General features: G+C 40.1%; 1 protein-coding gene across 2 annotated transcripts in view; it reads right to left on the reverse strand.

The window, feature by feature from the left end:
• CRB1 (crumbs cell polarity complex component 1) overlaps positions 1-17,156 on the reverse strand; it is a 112,269-nt gene that overhangs the window by 51,647 nt on the left and 43,466 nt on the right. For both annotated transcript variants that reach the window (XM_027793355.2, XM_027793354.2), the window contains exons 4-5: positions 15,428-15,567; positions 14,014-14,196 (exon numbers count right to left, since the gene is read on the reverse strand). In XM_027793355.2, the coding sequence (XP_027649156.1) occupies positions 14,014-14,196; positions 15,428-15,567 (323 nt within the window). The remainder of the gene's footprint in view (positions 1-14,013; positions 14,197-15,427; positions 15,568-17,156) is intronic.

The following is a 17,156-nucleotide window of genomic DNA, read 5'->3' on the forward strand; positions in this document are numbered from 1 at the left end:
GATTTTCTACCTCGTCTCTTGTTGCCTGCTTCCTATTTGTTATAACTGAGGTAGGCAAGCACAGCCCCTGTGCTGTCTAGTGTGAAATGGCTTCTGCCCTGGAAACAGTGCTGTGAAAAATTTTGGTCATTTGCAAGATTTCTCATTTTGTTAAAACTAATGTGAATCTCCTCAGCATACAAAAGTGACTGTATTTACATAACTCCATTGTCAGTCCATATTGAAACAAACTGAAAAAGCCAGTAGGCTAGAAAATCATAGTTTTAATAGGGTCTATAGACCTTAGCTGAAAATGGAGACCCGAGACTAGAAAAATATAAAATATGAATGTGTGAACATGTGTAACGTTTAAGCTGTGTGTATTTTGAGCTGTGCATGGCGTAGCTGTATAATTAACATGAATATGATCTGTATTTATGCTGTGTATAACTACACTTCTTTACTCCTACAGTATATATTTCTACCTGGTTTTATATCACTTTAAATACAGAAAAACAAGTGTTTTACCCTAAGCTATCCACTTTAGATTTTTTTGGTAAGACAATTACTCTGCCTTGTGTATGTATTCTTTCCTGTGTAAATAGCTGTGACTTGCTATAAAGCAGACATAGATACAGAAGACAAGCTTTGGACTGGAGATCTTTCAGTCCAGCTCCATATTAGTGGGAATGGCAGAAGATGGTATATCTCTTTTCACTTCAGCAGTGATGTTAATTTCTGTCATTCCCTGCAATGTCAGTTCTTTTGCAGTCTGAAAACTCATCTAAACGATGGCTTTGTTTATCCAAGGTTCCATATGCGTAACGTACCTTGAAGCTGGTCACGTAACAATCCCAATGGCAATGAGACAGCATGGAATTCAGCTGAGGTTGTGCGTGCTTGCCATGGTCTGCTGGCTATCTTACTACAGGATTTCTTGCATCATACTATGGGTATGTGATTTAGCTAGATTAAATCTAGTTTTTGTATGTCTTTCTATGGTACAATTAACTTTGGTAGCTGTTTAGACACGTTCACAGTACAGCATTTCTATAGTTTCCTTTATTTGTTGCTATAAGGTAGTGATTTACCGTGATGTTCTGGCCTCACAAACATGCCTAATAACAGATCCTGACCCCTGTTTGTTAAGAAAAAAATAGTGCCCATAGGACAGTGACTACAGCCATAATTGTATTGATCTTTATGATTGTCTGTAATAGTGTCGTGTTGTTAACGCAGCCAGACTCGGAAAATTACAGCTCTGGGAGAGCAATCTGAATCAGATCCACTGAATCTACTTCTAGCAGTTAATTATCAGCATAAATTAGCTGTCTATACTAGGCTTTTGTTCTTCTCTCTGAGACAGTTTATTGAAAATGCAAAGTTAATTGTCAGCCGGGAAAGAGCATTCTTTCCTTAAACTGATTCTCCCTACACAGTCAGCAGAAGTCCTTTTCCAAGTTAATTCCAAAGAATTATCTTTTTTTAAAGGGATCCGCACTCAAATGATCAGTAAAAGGCTAATTTACCTTGTTTGAAATTATCCTTATACCCCAAAAAATCAGTCCGGGTACCTAAAGAGAAGCAAGTTGTGCCTTACTATAGTCACCTCAGAGTTTATTTCAAACAGTGCAAAAGAGAAGGCATGAAAATACTAGGCTTTATCACTTTTTCGTTCTATTAGCAAGCATTGAATAAATAAGAGCTAGATGCTACAGGGAACAACTCATATAAGAGCTTTTATGTAGTATATCACATAAAATTAATTTTGGTGCTCAGTTTACCAGCTTATCTTTATTACTCGCTGTCCAAACATACCCTATGCAATTGAGAAGACCTTAGACCTTAGATCACTCATCAGTGATCATTATTATAAAATGAATATATAATAATATATTCACTCATATAATATATTTTATAATTGTTAATTATTAATAATTGTTAATTGCCAGCAAACTATAACTCCTGAGTCCAATCCAACAAAATCATTAAAGTAATTTTTTTTTATTTATTAACATTTAAAATTGGATACATGTATACAAAACTGTGAAGAGTTCTTTATACACCAGGGAGCTGTGTTGCCATCCAGAAGGACCTCAATAGGCAATCTTCAGGAACCTCATGGACTTCTCCAAAGGGGTTTGCAGAGCCCTGTGCCTGGGGATCAATAACCCCATCCACCAGCACATGTTGGCAGCCAGCTGGCTGGAAAGCAGCTCAGCCACTGTGGTGAACAAGTTGGAGATGAGCCAGCAGTGCCCCCCAGCAGCAAAGAGGGCCAACAGCCACCTGGGCTGTATTAGGAAACCTGTTGCCAGCAGGTCAAGGGAGGTGACTCTTCACCTCTACTCTGCACAGGTGAGACCACATCAAGTCCAGGTCTGTGCTCCCCAGGTACACAAAAGAAGTGGACATACTGAGGCAGGTCCAGCAAAGGGCTGTGAAGATGACTAAGGGATTGGAAAATCTGTCATGAGGAGAGGGTGAGCAAGCTGGAGTTGCTCAGAAGTTGAAATGAAAGTAAATTGTAAAGGCAGGAGATACCATTTCAAAGAAAAAAAAATTAAACCTCCCCAATTCACCTGTTCCTTCCCCTTGAAGAACTACATATTGCCTGCTCTTGCAAACATGATTGCTCTCATGCATGCAATTCTTCTTAAGACCTGATCACATAAGTGTGAGGTTCAGCTATATAGACATCCTGCTTTTAAATTTAAAATGCTGTACATTGTTAAATAAACCCTTATGACAGGTACAGGTGGGAAATCTGAGACATACTTGTACTGTAAAAGTTAAGAACATTTGGATTCTTTACTCCATTCACCTTGTATACAGGCTTGGCAGTGTTAATTCAGGAAAGTTTAGAAGATTATGTGTACATGACAGCCCTGAGGATTTCCATCATTGTGATTTTCCTTCCAAGTCTTTTTTGTTTTCGAAGAGCATAATGACCTATGACAACTAAGCTTTATTCTCTGTGGAGTCTGACATTGCTTCTATTTAATAGATCAGACAGTTTGTGATACATCAGTACAAGACACTTTCTTCCCCACATCAGCCTAGGGTACCTCTTCAGTATTTCCCATCTGTGCTGACCTGTGTGATCAAGAGGTCATGTCCTGAAGTCAAACCCAGGATCGAAACACTCACTTCTACCATGGGCCAGACTATTAATGTAACCCATTTAAGTTACATCAAGTTGGAACTTGACATTCAATTTCTCAGTCCAGAAGCAATTATTTTTAAAGGAACATGCCAACAATATTGCTTGGCTTAGAATAGCAAAAGTTCAAAAGGGTAAAAAACATTTCACACCATAAATAAAGAATTGATTATACTTGAAAACAAAGTTTGTAATTACTACTGACATTTCTGAGCCTAGATGAGGTGCCTTTTATGCTTTAAAAACTGATGTCGTTTATGCCACTGGCATTATGGGAACCTTATGTAAGGGTCTGAAATAGTCCTTTGCTGGTATTTTAAGGATCAAGCGGAAAGCATGACTACTTTGCACAGTGTTTGGGCCAAACACATATTTTTTGTCATGTGAGGGTGCAAAATTCGCTGTGGGTGCTTAGCCTTTAGCAGGACAGGAATGCCTCCTTTCACCCCAATAGCTCCGTCAGCAGGACCACTGGCATAATTAGTAAAACCCAATACTTTGTGATGGAAAACTATGTTATTCTTCTTGTGTGAGAGCCAGACCTCCAAGGTGCTAACAGGTTTTAACTAGGAATAGCCCCAATCTGGGTCATCAGATCTGTGCTTAAAACCATAGTGCTTGTTTTTTCCATAGCTCTTATAGCCCTGAGTGCACTTTACATGACTGGCCAAAGACCAATATTCCTGAACTCCACGTGGAAGATTCTGCTAATCAAACTGCGTGGTGCAAAAGCTAAAAATTGATGTTAAGAATTTGGACTAAAAACCAGTGCATCACAAAGTCTTTGAGAAATAGCATCTTCCAGATCAGGGTCTAATGACTGCATTGAAATAGCAGCTAAAACTAGTTTACTAATGTGTAGCAGATGCTACATATAGTATTTCATACTCCCTCTACTGGCTAATAGGTACAGCAGGAGTACAGAGAGCTTGGCTTTCTAAGAGCTCTTAGATCTCTCAGGGCTCTGGGGGTACCTAAATGCTGATGTTAGTTCAAATAAATTGCATAGGGCAACATATCTTTTTGCTGGGTAATATAAATAGCAGTTTACGAAGTGAAGCCCTTTACCAAGTAACGAGAATGCCATCCCACTGCTATGGGTTATTTGGGGATGGTTATATGCGAGAAATGGTATTTCAAAGGCATATAAAAATCTGTGAATGTGAAAACAGAGTAGCTAAGCTACATAAAAGCCATAACCTCTACAAGACTGATGTGATGAATGGCATTATACCATTTATATTTGATGCTATAGCAAGCTAACAGCAGCCTGCATACTTTAATCTTAAATAAGTTCACTCATGCATCTTGACTTTTTATCTGAATATAGACCAATATTGTTTTCATAATGTATATACAGGTTTGGCATGCAAATATCACACATTTCCCACTGTTAGAAGCCATGCAATTACAATAATTAATTAGTAATGAGGACTAACATAAACTCTGTTTATTAACAAGCATACGTATGGCAAGCTGCAAATATTGCAGAAAGGAATGAAGGTAAACCTTTCATTCTTACCACAAAACAACCTAGCCAGCAAACTGTACACTTCAAATAGAAAAGATGAAAGTTGTGGACCTTTTCAATTAAGTGTTCAAAGAAAGGCTTTCTATAAGCAGAGCAATAAAGTACTGTGAAGCAGCTATTATGCATGTGTTTACATATATATATACACACACGTGTATTAGTGCATATACGCATGTGTACACACATTTATACATACATGCATATGGTTCAGAACTATTTGTCCATGTGCCGTTTCTGACTGAACTCCTCCAACTTCTCCAAAGTCAATCCTGAGTTCCTCCGTTATGAGGGGGAAAGAGAAGTAATGTCTCTTAAACGTTTGGTTGTATAATTTACTGTATTTCCAATAAACAGGATTTTAATGGGGTTCACAATGGTGAGATTATTAAAGCTGTTTTCGAAATCACCTGTTGAGTAAAACACTGAACTACTAAACTGGGCCATTTTATCGCTTGACATTTGACCTTAAATATTCCATAAACTAGGATGTATTGAGGAAGTAAAATATATTAGTCCCACAGCACAAGTCTTCTCTTCACTGTCTACTTGCTAAGCCTTTTCTCCAGATTAGTGAAAACTATACAATGTGTACCTTTAAACAAAGTTCGTTCCTGTTTGGGGACAAGTTGTGCATCTGCTTGACTTTGCAATTTGACTGTAATTCAACCAGAATGATGTAAGCTTATACAATATGATGCTAAAAAGCATATGCTGTATAGTAGCTCCTGAGGTGGACAATCAAATTCTTAAGAATTTGAGCGAAGCTCTGCTACCAGTTTAGTATGTCCAATACCTTTGATTTCAGCAGGGTTTGTGCATGATTATCACTTAGATCACGCGCTAAACTCTGCTTTCCATAGTGATTGTCTTTGCCGTTGGATGTATGTGTATATGCAAGAAACGCCTCTCTTTAGTAAACGTGTAGGGTTATCTGTAATGCCCAGGTGCTCTGGACACGCAGACCTAGCACTAGGATGTATAGCAGGAGATATACAGCAGTTTCTGTTTCTAGTAGGGAAATGAGGATTACTGTTTTTTCAACAACAGGAAGAGTAGTGCAAAATGAGTCCTGTTTGGTTCCAGACTGCATAGCATGTTGCTGGGCTGGAGCAAAGAAATGAAAAGGCCCAAGAGATTGTTCAATAGGGTAAGATGGAACTGAGTGGGTTCAAAAGCTCAGCCAAGAGGTGGCAAAACTGAATTGTAGGAGACTATAAACATCTGAGGTATGCCAATTAAAAAGGCTAGGAAAGGTTTATTCACAGTATTAAGAAAGAAATCAAAAAGGTAAGTAGGCAGAGCCTGAAGAAGGCCCCAGAAGGAAAATTCTGACTGGATATTTAGATTCGTTTTAACAAGTAGTCAATCATATGGTGGAATGATCTACCAGGAAAGAATGTCAGGAGAATAATAGGTGCCTGGAAAAGCATTATTCCTGCTGCCAAATAATATACAACTGCCTTTTTTTTTTTTTTTTTTTTTAAAAAAAAAGGCACTTTCTGCAGGTTCTGGACTTATAGATTCCTTAAATCTAAGGACATCTGTCTGTGTGTTGGAAGATCTGGGAGCTTATGTATTGAAGGCCATTCATCCCATTCTCCTTCCCTTCAAGGAAAAAAGCTTTTCATGCTAAAAAGTGTTTATGTGCAACACTGTTTAACACAGAGAGATGTGCCAGATTCAAAATATCCACAGCTTGCAGGCTCTGTCAATCATGTTGGACTACATTACACAACTTAACATATCAGTGTAACTAGAGAAAATAGATCATAGTAATGATGGCTCAGCTGTCAAATTTTAAAGCATTAAATTCTATACATGTTCTGAAAATAGTATTTGTAGATGCTTCCTAGTGTTTTAATTTTGTATATTTCTAACTAAAAAAACCCCCAAAACACAAAAAAACCCAAAACACCCCAAACTATCTTGATACTTGTGCATTCTTTTGGTTCTGAATGATGCAGAAGTGATGGCTGTGATTTCTGCATTTCCATTGCGACTTGTTACAAGGAGTTATTTCTCATAATAACACATATTTCTCATAAAAAAAAAAAAAAGTATACCAGGACCCTAAGTATCATCCTCACAGTTGCAAAAAAATTGTCAGGTCTGGGGGCTAATTCTGTAAGGTGTTGTCATGAAAAACTCAAGGACTCCTTTCTTAATGACCATGGTTTAGCTTTTACAAAATTTTAACACAGATTGTCATTTCCAGTGAAAATACTCTTTGGTCAAAAGGTTTCCTTGTACAATAGGAATAATAGGGACAAGTTGAACTTTTCAACAAAACTGAGTTTTATTTCATTAAAAGGAGTCCTCTGCATAGTTAGTGCCCATGCTAGGTTCATATTTTGTACCTGTGATATGAAACTATTTCAGTCTCTACTTGGAGCACATTAAAAATGGTAAATGGATCTGATGATGTACAAATACATCATTCACAGGTTGTTGTGAAACTCCACTGTTTATAAGGTATTGGCATACCTTATGATCATATTGGACCTTAGTCTTTTTTTCTGTTTTTCTGAAGTGAGGATAATACTTATGTAGTTTACAGTCATATGTCAAATACAACTGAATTTGCTCGTATTCATGAAATGTTCAGATTTTAGTGAGGTGAAACCCAAGCTGCAGAATATTGTGGTAAATATAGAAAGATTATCAAGTGGTTTCAATATCACTTAGAGATACATGCTGGTGTTTTCTGGTGTCTCCCACTAAGCTGGAATTCTCTAGCCAGTGCTAAAAATTAGGTAGCCATTACAACTAGAGCTGGTGCATTTAAACAGTTGCTTTCACAGTCCGCTGCTATGCAGGGGGGGCAACTTAAGTCCTAAGAAGATTAGTTTTTGCAAATGATGTTATTAGGTTTTCACAAAGTATCTCAAGATACAGGCTGTTAAGGAAAGAGCTGTCATGGATAACATAATTCAGTCTTAGCTGCTGTGGTGATTTATATGGCTCAAGAATGTAAAAATTACACCTTCTTGCATTAAATGGTATTTCTCACAGTTGTTGAAGAGGAGCACTACCTTCAGTAGAAATGAAGTAGAGATGTCTCATGAATTCTGAAATGGAAACTGATAAAGGAATGGCAAATTCACAAATTCTTCCAGATACAGCTTATTTCAGTGCTGCCGTCAATGTTCTGAGGTATGCTTCCTTCATATGACCATTACACGATATAGGGTGTGCAAACTGTGAGTTCAATCTCAGCCTGCCTTCTGGGAGACTATCCAGAAAAAGACTAATTACACTAACCTAACAATGAATTTGGTCTGGGAGCTAAGCACGTGAGAAATGATTAGTGCTTATTGCAGTGAAAGCAGTTTGATCAATAGTGAATAAAGAAGCAAGCAAGAAACCAGTGAGCATGCTGCATTCTCAGAGCCTGAAACCATTTGCAGAGCTGTCTGCCTCTTTCCCTGGAGTAGTTGACAGACCAGGCCTAAAGGATGCCCTCTGCCATGCAAAGAGAATATCCTGACCGTTTCCAAAACTTAAAAAAAAAGAGGAGAAGTAAGAACTCTGTGCGAAAATAAAGGAGGAGGGGGAAACTGAGAAGGAACCAATTCTGATGACTCTCCTTACCAGGATGCTACCAACTGAAGAAATGTTAAATAATATTATTGGATAAAATCATGAAAAGCCTGTGCAAAAGTTCTTTCAAGATCAGAGGCTTTAGTAGAGATGGAAAAAGTACTTTAACGTGCTAATTGTCTTTTTTGTATAGGGTTTTTACAGGCAGCAAGTGCCTGCCAGGCCCTGAGGGCATTCTGTGTTGGTGCAGCCCTTGCCTGCACTGGTCTCCAAATGCTGGAGCTGCTAAAGAGTGGCTGGGAGCAGTGAGAGAAGGTCCTCCTACTCCTTCCCCCCTAAGCTTTTGAACAGGAATATACAGAGATCACAGAGTCTGGAACAGAGATAGGGCAGCACTGTAGAAATATCTCTAGGAAAGCAGTAACTTCTTCCCCACACTCAGAGAACAGCGATACTTTTTTATGTTTTACTGCACAGCTGCCCGGCACAAAAGTTGATTTTGTAAGGGAACCTTTCACAGCAGTCTCACAGTGTAAGAGGGATGCTGTACTCATTGTGAATCAAACTTAGGCAGAAAAGATAGCTGTTTGCATCCCAGTTACAGCCTTTCTGCAGTTCCAGAGTGGTAAGAAGCCTATACATACATCAAGCCCTAATTCTGTTTTTCAGCAATTCACATGTGTAGTAGTTGTATTTGGAATTTCTCCTTAAATCAGCTAACCTTGAATGGGTGCTTGATAGTAGCAGCATTTTTCTTCTTGAACCCTTGCTTGTGCAGGAGTAATAATTAGCTAACAGTACCTCCAAGACCTGTTGATTTTGAACTTGAGTGCCTGCCTTGCCTGTGGGAGAAGCCTGAGTCCCACTGAAAAGATGATTGGTGCCCTTGAAACCTTCTTAATTTCAAAATTTTCTTTTCTCTCTGTATCTCCTCCTTTTTAATCCTCATTCTTTTCTTGAACAGTCTTGTCTTCTTCTAAGGTCTCAGAATCGAGAGAAAATAACCTTGTAAACTGTGATGACAGGCCACGAAATAAAATTAATTAACCTAGTGTAATGGAGGAATGATTGACTCCTAGGTGTGAACAGCTGAAGGACAGAGGAGGAAATAAACGAAAAAATAAAACTTGGAGTTTGGGGGCAAGGTGATAACTTTGCTATTTACCTACTTCATTTCTTTTTTGCAAGACTCGTATCACTTTATATATCTAAGAAAGATGGCAGCTGTGATCACTGTACTGGTGATTAAGAAGGGGATTTAAAAAATAAAGAAACCAAAACAATATGTTTGTATTTTAAGCTTCCCAAGTCAGTGATAATGTGCCTACTATCGTACCCGTTAGTCATAAATAATATTTATAGCTGTGTAATACTGTCACAGGCTGGGAGAGGAGTATGGCTGGCTGTGACAGCCTACTTTGTTGTCTGCTGGATGGTCTGCCTATAGCAGCATCTAAAGATATGCAGGGAAATGGATTCCCAATGCCCTGTGTCCTTCTGTGTTACTTTCACCCTGGTTTAAATGTGGAGTGAGAGTCCAAAGGATTCAAATTTTAAGCACCAACCCCATGGTGTCCACAGTTCAGTATCTGGGTTAGGTTTTCTTTAGTTAGTTGAGTGTTCAGTACTCTCCCATACTGGCCATTTATCTGCCTCATCTTCTGGCTCCAGGAGACAGTTTCTTTCCCCCATGCATATGCCAGGAATTGAATATGCATACAACACCAGTCTCATCATATCATTTTCTCTTGCTACAGTCCAACAGGCTGGGAAAGGGGCCAAGGAAATTTAAAAGGGAAAAACAGAAAACAAAGCAAATAAACAAAAAGGCCAAAAAACACTCAGGAATTCATGATACCAAAGCAAGCAGCAGTGCTGGTGGCACAGCTGGCACGTAGTGCATAACAAGACACCAGAAGTGGTAAGGCCCTCAGCTGCCAGCACTTGTCTGCACATCAGCAGGCACCCTGCCTAAAAACGGGTTAGTGATCTCTACTCCTCTTACACTCTGCTGAAGCTAAATGGATGCTCTTCATCCCTGCTGGCAGCACTGTCCCACCCACCCGGGCACCGTGGGCAGTGCTGCTTTCGAGGCATGAGGAGCACCTGCCTGACTTGCACACTTACCGCTTCTGGGCTCAGTTCAGCACCGGAATGTGTCGCTTGATAGACCTTGCAAGTTCAGAAGCTCTTTAATTTTGACATGGTGTGAAGTTTATTACAATCTGGTGAAATGAGTCACTACCAAATCCATAGCTCTGCCCTCCTCCTTTCCCACGTGTTTTCATAAGCAAAGTGAAAAGTTTAACCTTTCAAATAGCCATCTTTTTAAAAAATGTGCAGTGCTAGAGCAATACAATATATCCACAGTATGAAGGGACACAGTTCTAGGGTAACTATTGCCTTTAGCTAGCAGTAACAAATCACAAGCCCTTTAAACGAAAGCCCAATCTATTAAAAGTACTGTTGTGCTAGGGGGCCAGCATACCAAGGTAATATAAAAAATCGAGGGCTTGCTACCACAGAAGTACTGAGACCTCTTGAAATCTGAGTATCCCCAAACTCTTTGATTTAAAAAAGAGCTGAAGAAGTTTAACCCTTTGTAGAACCTGTGCAGAAATTTTCTATCTTGGATGTGGGATAAGGCGTATAACCAATGCTCTCAAAGACTTTCTAGTTGGGATAAAGTCTCCAGACTGGGATTTTATTTTTTATTTTTAAGAAGAAAATTATGTAAATAATTTTGTTTGCAGATTTGTTCTTTCCAAGACATTTGGTAGGACTACTGACTATTTTTCAAGTCACCTGCACAATCACTGTCTATAACAAGATACTGCCAGATAATATTTATTCCTTTCTCTCAGCTGGGTAAGGAAATATTTCATCCTGACAGAGGCATGTGTTTAGACTCTATTATCTCCTGCCCTTGGGGCTAAAACTGTAGTCTGAAAGGTAGATATTCTGTTTTTCAGTTGAATTACAGTAATTTGTTCTCAATCTTATCCAGTAAGTTCAAAGATGCCATTTTATGCTTGTTACAAAATTGGAAAACATCCTCAATTTAATGGTACCTTTCCATTGATTTCAATGGCTTTTGGATTGGGCCCTAACAATACAGAGTATGTCGATTATTATCTCTTCATATTACCCTGAACAGTGAAGTATTATTATGATGTTCTGTGAGTGCTTTACTGAGGAGAGAGGCATAATAAAATACTGAATATGATTTATTAAAGAAAATCTGCATCCTGTTTCAATAGGAATCTGGGGTTTTATATCTAAAGCACATACAACAATTCAGGTGTAAGGGATGGAAGAACTCCTGACCTACAGTCACACAAATGTAGGACTTTGTTCATTAAATGTACTGATACTCAGATGAAAGGATCTGACCTTTTTTCCAGCTGACTGTTAGTTCATACACATAAGATAAGCACCCATATATTGAGAGATCCTGACCAGGGATTCATCTGCTACCTTGACTCATACTACTGTTACCGACTCTAATCCTAAATCTTCTTTAATTCCCATTAAAACATGAGGTTTACTTATTATTAATTTGGCTATAATTAGAGAAATTACTTATCAACATCAGAAGTGAATGTTTCCACTCCACCCTATAGGCTTTTTGTGTCAAAGCTTCTGACATACAAGGAGGTTGAGGCTCCTTTTGAGCACTTTCTACTTCCAGATTATCTGGAGGAAGAAGGGCCAGAGAGAAATCTGCAGCGTTACTTGGTGTCCTGGGGAGGTTGGCTGCATTATATCTAAGGGCTGTTAGAACAAAGTCTGGGAGCCTAGGATGCTAGGTGCCTGTGAAAACAATCCTGCTGTTTTTTCAATAAATATGCAAATTGCTTGACAAAGTTGTGCATTACACAGGCCAGGGAAAAAAAAAAAAAGAAAAGAAAAGAAAAAGAAGTTTAATATTTAGCCCCTCCTGAAAAACAAAGGCAGGGAAGGACCTGAAAAGGGTAGCAAGATTAACCATGTTTTTTCAGCATGTTACTGAATGACATTTCACATGCAGCTTTTACAACCATCCTTGTTAAAGATTGTGTTCTTCCTGCCTCCAGCTGTCTGGGCATGCTGTTTGGTAAGAATAACTATTTTGGGGGGGGGCAGGGGGGTGCGGTTAATAACGAAAGTTATATATAGCATCCAACAGGTACATGGAGAACTAAACTTACATAAGGTTTTGAAAAATGTAATGTAATTTGCATATGAAATTAGCAGAAATTTCAGGGTCTCCAAGGCTTTTCTCAGTCATGCTTTGGAGAGTCTTGCATTGTGATTGAGGAGCTTATATATTGAAAAAAATGATTTAAGATTAATAGATTTAAATAGATTCTGACACTTTTTTCAGATCAGTTAGAGTCTGCCTGTACTCCCTGAGAGTAAAGGAGTACTCCATGTGAATTAAATCAGTACCGTGACCCAAATCAAGCAAACAAGCCAGGTGAAGGCAATTGATAATGAAATAAGAGGATAAAGGATGATGAATAAACAAGGAGGTACCTTCTGGGTTGTCTGACAGAGCATACAAGTTTTTAAATTAGGGCAAGAGGGGAGGAAAAGAAACTTGAGAGCTGGTCATCACTGGAAGGAAGCAAAGAGGAAGCAGTGGCATGTGAGGAAGTAAGGGTGCTCAGCCCAGCCTGGGGGATAGCCCAAGCCTTAGTAGAGGCCTCACATTATGCTCTCCTAGGCAGAACAAAAGAACAACAGCAACACTTAGTGACAGGACAGGGAAAGACAGTTACGGGGAAGGGATGGAACAAAAGCAAACAAAGTCCCAATGCCACTTTGAAGAAAAACAAGTTGGGAATTCAGAGAGAAAGTTGTGCTCTTCATATACTTTTGTACCCACTACGTTGGAGACAGCAGTCATACAAGTCACTGGGAGACACACAGAAGTTTATAAGCTGTTCAGGAGATGAATGGAATGAGAAATTGAAGGCTGGTTAAATTAATCCAGCTATTAATTATTTTTTCCTTCAGGAGGAACATGGGAACGGAGTTGACAGAAAAAACACTGTAGACTTGGAAGTGTACAATCCAAACCAAACTTGTCTACAGCTGTGCTAAATAGTGCAGTCTGTGTTAAATGGAAATCTTACCCCATCTTTTTTAGGATTATGTTTGTCTGTAACTTTGATAGGGTTTTTCCCTTAAGAGCACAGCTATGTGCACCACTTGGAATTACTTTTGACTTAAGCTGTAGGATACCACCAACACGCTCCGCTGCCAAACTTGCACAAAAAGTTGCTCGGATGAAGGGGTGTTCCTGGCAGCGCCTGGTGCTGCGGTGCAGGGCTGCCCGAGGAGCGTGCCCACAGAAACGCCTGGAGCTTCAGGGGCTGCTTCATGGATGTTTTATGAAAATACTCTCTCACCTAGTATTCATTGTTTTCATTCATGTAATATAGTCCCTGGGCACAAGTGAATTTCAAGCTCGTGATGAAAGAGACGCTCACTGAAGCGTATTGCGTAGCTCAGGCAAACGCGGTTAGGAGTGACGGAGCTGTGCGGGTGGTGGCAGAGGCCTGGTGGCTCTCCTTGGCCTTGGGACCCTACCTGGGCATGCCGCTCTCTCCATACGCTTACAAGTCGTGCAACCAACTCCCTTGGTGCCGTACAAATGGCTACTGGCCGTGGGCATGGTGGCCAACCAGAGGGACCCTTTGCACTATGGCACCTTAAAACACACAACTGGTTTTAAAGGTTGATTGACAGCCAGGCCTCAACTACGGGATATGGCGGTATGTCATTTCCTAAGCTTTCACCACAGGAATCTTACCGGTAAAGCCTGGCTTACAGCTGCAGATATAGCCCTCGGCCTTGTCGAAGCTGAAGGCAGGTGGCAGGCCAGGCACGCTGCCGTAGTGGCGGGCCCAGGAGCGCTCCACGCAGTGCCCCCCGGGGCGGCAGGGGCTGCTGCCGCACTCCCCGATGTCCTCCTCACAGCGGGCGCCCGTGTAGCCTGTGGAGAGCCGTGAGGAGAATGCCTTTAACTGATGCATTATTCATTTCATTCCAGACCCGAGAATACTACTGTGAGTGAATGCTGTGAATATTATTAGGTGTGCTTGGTTTCGGACTGTCACGTGCTAACAGGTGTCCTCCACCGCTTGCAAGCGTGACCGTGTCCTTGCGGCGCTCTGCCCAGGCTCAGCGGCAGGGCACTGACAGGCTACTCTGCCTTAGCTAGCTGGGCTGGGCGGACTTGGGGTCTCGTCCTTTTTTAGGAAATAACGTAGAGATCTGTGTGGACAAGCAGGTGCTGTGTTGTGGTACAGATATGCTCTCCAGTTGTGTGATGCTTTCATTCGCTTTTGCACCACCTCCCTACGACAGAGGAGGGCAGGGAGCATAAATTATTTGGTGCCTGTGAAGGGCTTTGTCTGAAAAGTGCTACAAAACTCCCCAGTTTCTGGAAAATGCTAAGGGTTATGCCTAACTTCTCGATTTCTAATGCACCAAGAGCCACATAGTCCAACACTGTGGCTCCTTACAGTGGGCTGCGCTCGTGCATCCTCAATGAGGACGTGGACATTAAACTTTCCAGGGAGACTTCTTGCAGTTAGTCCTCACACTGAAAGAAAGATTTACAAAGTCTCACAGGGTCTGGGCCCCCGCTAGGGGTCTGAGAGCTTTTAGCAAATGGCTGGGTATGCAAGTGTTGCCAGTAGAGAACACAGCCCAGCGTGTTTCACCCTATGCTTCTAGACAGAACAACTTGCACTGGTGATAAGAAAGAGACCAGTTTCTCCAACACAACGTCTAGTTTAAAATTTACTCAGACAACATTTTGCATTGAAAAAGTAAGATTTTAGACGGTGTAAAGGTCATGGCAATAAAGACTAAAAAAGGGTCAGCCACAGAAGTGATTCAGATATCATACAGGTTGAAGTATTAAGCAACTGGGAGATGGATCCCAACTTTGACTTATCTCCTGTCTTGGCTCCTCAGTACTGGCATTTCTGGATTTGCCCACTTGTGCTGTGCAGGGAAATCAATCCCTGCCTGGAAAAGGCAGCAACTTGCCCATAGGGCTCTGACCCGTGGTGAGTGAAGGCCACCTAAACACAAGCCCATAGAGTATTTTTAAGATTGCGCAGCTTCAACATTTTATTGTATCAGCAAAGGAAAAAAAAAAAAAGGACTTTACTACACCAGGAAAGAGAGTGTTTATAGGAAAACTTCGACCTTACCTGGCCAACAGTGACATGTGTAATTGTCAGCGTTGTCCTCGCAAGTGCCGTTATTGTAGCATGGTTGTGACCAGCATAAGGGAGTTAAGGTCTCACAGTGTAGGCCCATAAATCCGGTACCGGTACAGTTGCAGCTGTACCTGCAACACAGAATGCGATGTTCACTCTAGCTGGAAGTCAGGAGATCTGGGCTTTGTTCCCAGACCTGCGCAGCTGCTTGTGTAGCCTTGGCTAGCAGCTGGCAGTTGAGTCCAGGCTCAAGATCTCCATCTGGTGCTCTAGGAGAAAGTGCAGAGACTGGGAATGAACAATGAGCTTTTTCCTGAAATATGTGGTTTGTCTGGGGAAAAATCTCGCTTGTGATTTCAAATTGGTTTTGACATAATTTTTTCTAAGAATTATTGAAGGGTTTTTTTCTTCTTTTTTATTGTTTTTTTGTTTGTTTTGTTTTTAATTTTTTGGGGGGAAAAAGTTTCTGTCATTTCCAACGCAATCTTTGTAGGCCTAACATTATTCACAAAATGAAAAGGGCAGAGGCAGTAAGTGTGTTAGCATCCCTTTCTCTTGGACTGGCTGGTTGAAATTTAATTGGCAATACAATAAGGTCATTTCTGTTCCTCAACTGAGTGATATTTTTTCTTTGAAAAACAATATTTTACTGTTAGGTTCAAACAAAAATGTCAATTGCTTGAATAGTTCCACGAAATAACAGGAACAAGAGCTACCTTTTGATAGCCATGTTACTATTATGGGTTTAGAAGTAAAGAAAGTAGCATATATAAATCAACAATGTGCAAATAATCAGTAACATCTGGAGGTTTTTGTTGTGTTTTTGTTGGTTTCTTTTCCCAAGTCAGCTAATTATTATAAAATGTATGACTCCTATGCTTAGGTCATAAGGTATAAGGCTAACTTGTACATGTCATAAGAAAAGATAGGCTTTTGCATGGTAACTTATGTTAAATATGCATGCTTGGATGATCTTTGTCTAATAATTATCAGAAACAAAAAATTATTGTTACATTTTATTTTACCTTAAAATGGTACACTGGTTATTGTACAATTGAAGTCATGAGGAATCTTGCTTAACAAGAGATAAGTATACTTATTTTATAGTTTCTGTGTTTACTCTCCAAGTCTTAGACTTGGAGTAAATACATGGAGAGAAAGCAAAATTGCTGAACATAAGGGAACAACAGAGAACAACTGGCTCCTGCACTTTAACAGACCAAAAAGTGTAAACTTTTTACTATGCTGTTTAAGTGTACATAAGCAGAAACTTCTGGCAGGCCACTTTATTACTAGTGTATGGATTATTCTTAAATCAAAATCAGAGATTACTTGGATCAGGTGGCATATGAATTTAGGATATAAAAAGTAATGAAGATGTGAATAAGAAAAATTATTCTCATTCCAAGGTATGTTCTCAAAACAGAAGTCTCTTTCTTCTGCTGTATTTCTCACACATTTCCTCCATGTGCCTTTGGTTTGGTGCTGTTCAGCTTTGTGGTGAAAGATATTTTTTTTCTGCCATAGTCCATGCTTCTTTTTCCCTCTGGTCCAGAATCACAGAGCAGTGAGGAATATTTACAACTCGCTACTTAATGTGAAGCCCCACCTGTGTGACTTTTTTCTCGGGTATCTGTAAGTGTTTGACATTGCTGTTGACTTTCAGGGATTCTGGAGGGTGCCCTACTTGTGGGCAGGCTATGACTGAGCAGGCAGAGGG

Source organism: Falco peregrinus, chromosome 10, assembly GCF_023634155.1.
Source record: "Falco peregrinus isolate bFalPer1 chromosome 10, bFalPer1.pri, whole genome shotgun sequence".
Classification (NCBI taxonomy): Eukaryota; Metazoa; Chordata; class Aves; order Falconiformes; family Falconidae; genus Falco; species Falco peregrinus.